This window comes from Vigna umbellata, chromosome 6 (assembly GCF_029865625.1).
Source record: "Vigna umbellata cultivar VRB3 chromosome 6, Vumbellata_1.0, whole genome shotgun sequence".
NCBI classification, from domain to species: domain Eukaryota; kingdom Viridiplantae; phylum Streptophyta; class Magnoliopsida; order Fabales; family Fabaceae; genus Vigna; species Vigna umbellata.
The window spans coordinates 13591077-13598073 of NC_142170.1; the positions used below are offsets into that span (position 1 = coordinate 13591077).

Here is a 6997-nt window from a genome sequence, read left to right on the forward strand (position 1 = left end):
ATTTCCATGTTTTATAATTTTTCTATAAAAAATTATCTAATCAATGTTATTAATGTTTAGAACAAATAAAAATACAAACACGGTATATGTATTTTTTAATAAAAATGAAAATATGATAAAAATTGTATCATTATATATGAAACCAGAATATATAGTGAAACTCGTACCCACTGCACTATTTTCAATTTATGTTTACTTAAAAGATTTTCTATTTTTATTTTATTTGTATATAATAAAACTGCTTGAATACTTTTTCAAAAGACGCACGTTTTATTTTTGCTGCATAAAAGATGGACCATTCTCAGTATTATTGGACTAATAATTGTCTCTTCATTTAGTATTATAGTAAACTAAAACAGCACAAATATCCAGAAGATATTACAAAAATGATATCAAAGTTATTAAAAGTAGTATAAAAAAAAGATAATTATAAAAGTATGTCATAATTATGTGTTAGAAATATTTCATATTTTTTATTAAATAAAAAAATAAAAAATATTTTAATTTTTACTAAAAATTCTAATTACAATTATACAATAAAAACTGTTTCTATTGTTATGGCTAGATTTTGCAGAAAATAGAAACTAAAAAAATACTTAGGGAAAGAAATTGCAGTAGTGAAAAAAATAGTTTTAAATATTTAAACTGTGTAAGAAATAAAGTGGAGGGATGAGATGAATGGAGTACGGTTCCTGTAACATAATAAGACAGATAGAAGAAGACAAAAGAGATATTAAATGCAGTGTCAAAGGGTGGTGGTCAAAAAGTAAAATAAAAAACGTAAGATGAAGAATATAAAACGTATTTAGTAAAGAAAAACGTATGCTTGGTTAGATTTGATAGTTGAGGTTGTCGTCTATAAATAGGAACATGTTGGTTGGTGTTGTCGACAGAGAGGAGAAGAAGAAGAAGAACAGTGTTTGTTGAAAGTAAGAATCAGGCAAGATGTTCGGAATCCTGGGAGGCAAGGGTCACAAGATAAAGGGGAGTTTGGTGATTATGCGAAAGAATGTGTTGGACATCAACAGCATCACAAGTGTTAAGGGTGTCGTCGGAACAGGAATCAACATCATCGGCGGTGTAGTTGATACTGTCACTGCTTTTGCTTCTCACATCTCCATTCAGCTCATCAGTGCTACTAAAGCTGATGGTAATAATCACTTTTTCATACCCAATTAATGCTTTGCAAGAGTATAGTAAAATGAGATCTATTCGAATAATCTTTTGTCTGTGCTTTTTTCATCATAGTGATTTATTACTAATCAGACAATTGATTTGTTTTAAAGAGTTGGAACTTTCTTTGGAGATAATTTCACTTCCACAAAATATTTACATTCATTTTATATTATTGTTTATTATTTTTATTCTATTCTTTCTTAAAAAATATAATTTTTTTATAACTATTTTATTTTTATATTATATTAGTGTGTCATCTTATTATTATTTCTTTTTTAAGAAAAATAATATTTTGACGGATATAATTTTTTTACGTTATTTGATATTAATTTTTTTAACTTTTTACTTTATTTTTTCTTAAAAAAAAGTGATACTTTAACACATGTAATTCTTTTTATATTTATTTTTCACCACTCTTCTTTATTTTTTTCTTACTATAAAAGTTCACTTTTTTAAGATCATTTTACCTTTTTAAGTGTCTCATCAACGTATGATACAAAAATTTACTCTATTATAACTATTTTATGTTTATATTATATCAAATTAATGTAAAAGTATATTACTCTATCATTATTTTTTTAATATTATTTTATTTTTAGACGTCAAAGATATATGTATCCACTGATATACGGGTAAGAAATAGATATTACCAAATAACGATACAAATATTTTTTATATTCATATGTTATAGGAGTGGATATGAGTATTATAGGATTTGTATTCATATACATCTGTATCTGCTAATAATAATTATGTAATATATTTTATTAGAATTTGTTTGAATATTGTTATTTTTTATTAAATGTTAAAATTTAATTTTACATATAATTTTTTTACAGATTTTTATATGATTCTTTTTTAATTTTAATTTTTTATTATTTTTATATAATTTTTTATTCGGATAATCGCACGAAAAAGGATCACTGTCACCTTATCCCATTGACATCCTTAATCCTGACAATTATTACTAAGTATACCATTTTGCAGGCGAAGGATATAAAGTGGAGAGATTGAAGTGGCTTTATAGTGACTTTCCAATTAAATATTCCATTCAATCGAAAATAAGCTTTTTTTACTTATTTAGAATTTATTTAATTGTTCTGATAGTAAAATGAGCTTTTTATTTGTCATGAGAAATAGGCTTTTTGTCTTTGAATTCATTCAAGGAAATAAAACGTGGATAGAATTTTATTTTATTTTTATAACAGTGATTTGTTTTGAATTAGCCAATCGCTTTGTTCTAAAGAGCTTAAATATGTTTTACTAATATTTTACGTCTTAACAATGATTAGTGAAGGATATAAACATAATAAGCAGAAAGTAAATTAAATTTTGTGTGTATTTGATATGATTAGGACATGGGAATGGAAAGGTTGGAAAGGCTACAAATTTGAGAGGACAAATATCATTGCCAACCTTGGGAGCGGGAGAAGATGCATATGATGTTCAATTTGAATGGGACACTGATTTCGGAATTCCTGGTGCATTTTACATTAAGAATTTCATGCAAGTTGAGTTTTATCTCAAATCTCTAACTCTCGAAGACATTCCCAACCATGGAACCATTCACTTTGTATGTAACTCCTGGGTTTACAATTCCAAAGTCTACAAGACTGATCGTATTTTCTTTGCCAACAACGTAAGCTACTTCATATAATTATTTCTTCTTCTTCGTGTTTGAGACACCATATAGATAAACCAAGTTATTGATGATATAACAATGCAGACGTATCTTCCTGGCGAGACACCAGCCCCACTTGTGAAGTACAGAGAAGAAGAATTGAAGGTTGTAAGAGGCGATGGAACTGGAGAACGAAAGGAATGGGATAGAGTTTATGATTATGATGTCTACAATGACTTGGGCAACCCAGATAAAGGTGAAGCCCATGCTCGCCCTGTTCTTGGAGGTTCTACCTTGCCTTACCCTCGTAGAGGAAGAACCGGAAGAGGCAAAACTAAAAAAGGTTACCCACTTTATTCATTTTTTGTTGCAATGTATATATATACTTTTCATGCTTTGGTTTTGTCTAACATGTAATATGTGTTCGTCTCCACAGATCCTAACAGTGAGAAGCCCAGCGACTTTGTTTACCTTCCAAGAGACGAAGCGTTTGGTCACTTGAAGTCATCCGATTTTCTCACTTACGGATTGAAATCTGTGGTCCAAGATGTGTTGCCTGTACTGACTGATGCATTTGATGGAAATATTTTGAGCCTTGAGTTTGATAATTTCGCTGAAGTGCGCAAGCTTTATGAAGGTGGAGTTACATTGCCCACAAACTTTCTCAGCAAATACGCTCCCATACCAGTTGTCAAGGAAATTTTTCGAACTGATGGTGAACAGTTTCTTAAGTATCCACCACCTAAAGTCATGCAAGGTGTGCTACATATCTTGAATATGTACAAAAGTTTCATCAATGTACTCCTATTTTTTATTCAACATTCAATCACATGGATGGACTTTTGAATTGCTCTTATTTGGCACAGTGGATAAGTCTGCATGGATGACCGATGAAGAATTTGCAAGGGAAACCATTGCTGGTGTTAATCCTAATGTCATTAAGATTCTTGAGGTAAGCTTAGTTTCAAAGTTGATTGGTAACAAATTACATGCAGCTAAAAATTTTGCATGCCTTTTTCTTTTCAAATTGAGATTATTGACCACATCCACCACATGTTAAATTGTCCCAGGAGTTTCCACCACGAAGCAAGCTAAATACTCAAGCCTACGGTGATCATACTTCCATTATAACAAAAGAACATTTGGAGCCTAGCTTGGGTGGGCTCACTGTTGAGCAGGTAATGATGATACGAGCATCGAGTTTCACCTTAAAATGCCTTGTTCTTTCATTTTTCCTCTGATGTCATTCGAATGAACAACAATCAATTAATAATTGTACATGGTTAAACAGGCTATCCATAACAAGAAGTTGTTCATTTTGGATCACCATGACTATCTCATTCCGTATTTGAGAAAAATAAATGAATCTACCACAAAGACTTATGCCACAAGAACCATATTTTTCTTGAAAAGCGATGGAACTTTGACACCATTGGCCATCGAGTTAAGCAAGCCGCATCCTCAAGGCGACAACCATGGTCCTGTTAGTGAAGTCTATGTTCCTTCGTACGAGGGTGTTGAAGCTTACATTTGGCTATTGGCAAAGGCTTATGTCGTTGTGAATGACTCATGCTACCATCAACTTGTTAGCCACTGGTATGCTATTGTGAACTTGCAATTAGATCCATGCAATTAAACTTGTCAATGTATCTAATGATTGATTCTTATAACGTGAACGACAGGCTAAACACTCATGCAGTGGTTGAACCATTCATCATAGCAACAAATAGGCAACTGAGTGCGCTACACCCTGTTTACAAACTCTTGTTTCCCCACTATCGTGACACCATGAACATTAATTCACTTGCTCGCAAGTCCTTGGTCAATGAAAACGGTATTATAGAGAAAACATTCTTATGGGGCAGATATGCTTTGGAACTGTCTGCTGTGATATATAAGGATTGGTCTTTACACGATCAAGCATTACCTAATGATCTCCTCAAGAGGTGAGTAATCTAGTAAAGTTTATTAACAAATTTGTAATATATGTTTACTTAAACATTTGACAATATAAATTCAATCGAACATGATATAACTCTGGTGTTAATCAATGTTATTCGGGTGCAGAGGAGTTGCAGTTAAGGATCCATCTGCTCCCCACGGTATTAAGCTTTTGATTGAGGATTATCCTTATGCTTCTGATGGGCTGGAGATATGGGATGCCATCAAGTCGTGGGTGGCAGAGTATGTGGCATTCTACTACAAGTCAGATGACGCAATTCAAAAAGACCCCGAACTTCAAGCTTGGTGGAAAGAACTTGTTCAAGTAGGTCACGGTGATTTGAAAGATAAGCCATGGTGGCCAAAGATGCATACTTCTGCAGATTTGGTTGAAGTCTCTACTACCCTAATATGGATAGCTTCAGCTCTTCACGCTGCTGTTAACTTTGGACAATATCCATATGGTGGTTTGATCCTTAACAGGCCAACTATTAGCAGAAGATTCATGCCTGAAAAAGGGTCTGCTGAGTATGTTGCATTGGGTAAGAACCCTGAGAAGGAGTTTTTGAAAACTATTACCGGCAAGCAGGAGACCCTTATTGACCTTACAGTTATTGAGATCTTGTCAAGGCACACATCTGATGAGTTCTATCTTGGAGAGAGAGATGGTGGTGACCATTGGACTTCTGATGCTGGGCCATTAGAGGCCTTTAAGAGATTTGGGAAGAAGCTTGCAGAGATTGAACAGAAGCTTGTACAGAAGAACAATAATGAGTCATTGAGAAACCGCACTGGACCGGCTAAAATGCCTTATACTCTGCTCTATCCTTCAAGTGAGGAAGGTTTGACTTTCAGAGGAATTCCCAACAGTATCTCCATCTAAGGCTATATGGTTATTGCACTGTTTCGTTTGTTTTCAATAAATGCCAAATAGAAGGAATATGATTTCTTCATTTGGCTAAGTTATGTATCTCCACTGCTTGAAACTTCTCGTGTGTTTGCTATTGATAAAGAAATTGTGTTTGTACTTTGTATAATGTTGAGAATATAATAAATGCAACTATTGTGTTCATATTGTTAATATTGCAAAATGCATATCTTAATTGGAAGGTTAACAACTAGATTCTTAAGTTTTGTATTACGGAGTTGATGTCGTTGATGTGAAGTTATTTTTTTCACTCTTTTAATGCTATTTATCAAATAGGATAACATGGTGAAAAATGTTAATTCCGGGCTGCTGATTGTAACATAAGATTAACCTACGAAATCCAACAAAATCTTCATTCATCACCACTTGAAAAACAATGTTGAAATAGATGTTATGTGTGTGCATTTTATAGAAGGAACACTCATTTCTCGACACACGCGTATATCCTTTTAGTTAATAAGTCAAACTCACTAACTAACTGATCATGACCGATTACTTTAGGTTATCAACCAGGTTCATCACCCTGATCGATGATTCTCAAACCAATCACTTTAATAGATCGATTACGGAATAAAAGTAAAATTAATATTTAATTAATGATAACTATGAATCAACCAACTAATGTTGATTAAGATGTGATTGGGCGATTAAGTAAAAAAAATGATAGAAACTCGTAACCACTAATATAAATAAGAGTTTAAGATATGATTGTACACACGTGTGAGAGCGTACTTAATACTCTTTCTATCAATCACCTCCTATCATAATACATTCTGGAGATACCATCCGAACGAATTTGAAATCACATAAAAGGATAATACCTAAAGGAATGTGTGCTCTTTTCGGAAAAAAAATTGAAAATAAAGGATGAATATGTTGCCAAAATAGTTATGATTGGGAAGGCATAACATTCTTCTTTCTAACTTTTGTATCAAGAAAATGAAAACGTTTTTTGTATTGCAGTATAAAAGTAATGCAATTTTAACTAGTGATACATCATACGAATACAATTTTTCACCTTCAAATTAAATCATTTAACATTTAATATAGATAAAATAACTTTTGTTTATCTTATAATTACAATTGTTTTTTTAATTTCATCCACTATCGTGAACAATTTTAATTTAGTCCCGCTTTCTGAAAAAATGACACAATATAATCAATTTCGTCAAATTTATAGAAAGAACTTATTGTAAAGGCAGGAGACATTTATTATCATCCTCTTCAAGAAATCAATTGTGAATTATAATTAATATGTCATTTACTTTTTTCTTCCAGTGAAGAGGGATTAACCTTCGGAGGAATATCCAACAGTATCTCTATTTCAGTAT

The 6997-nt window shown here is 32.1% G+C and overlaps 1 protein-coding gene across 1 annotated transcript; it reads left to right on the top strand.

The window, feature by feature from the left end:
* Positions 1-873: 873 nt before the first annotated feature.
* LOC124820787 (linoleate 9S-lipoxygenase) lies at positions 874-5810 on the top strand. Its single transcript, XM_088092961.1, has 9 exons — positions 874-1150; positions 2532-2815; positions 2903-3140; positions 3234-3554; positions 3664-3749; positions 3868-3975; positions 4089-4393; positions 4480-4743; positions 4865-5810. The coding sequence occupies exons 1-9, from the start codon at positions 946-948 to the stop codon at positions 5619-5621; spliced, it is 2568 nt and encodes an 855-aa protein (XP_087949087.1). The 5' UTR covers positions 874-945; the 3' UTR covers positions 5622-5810.
* Positions 5811-6997: the final 1187 nt, after the last annotated feature.

Coding starts and splice junctions, on each gene's coding strand:
- LOC124820787 (XM_088092961.1), top strand. CDS start 946: ATGTTCGGAATCCTGGGAGGCAAGGGTCACAAGATAAAGGGGAGTTTG. Junction 1,151..2,531: donor CAGTGCTACTAAAGCTGATG/GTAATAATCACT, acceptor TGATATGATTAG/GACATGGGAATGGAAAGGTT. Junction 3,976..4,088: donor GTGGGCTCACTGTTGAGCAG/GTAATGATGATA, acceptor ATGGTTAAACAG/GCTATCCATAACAAGAAGTT.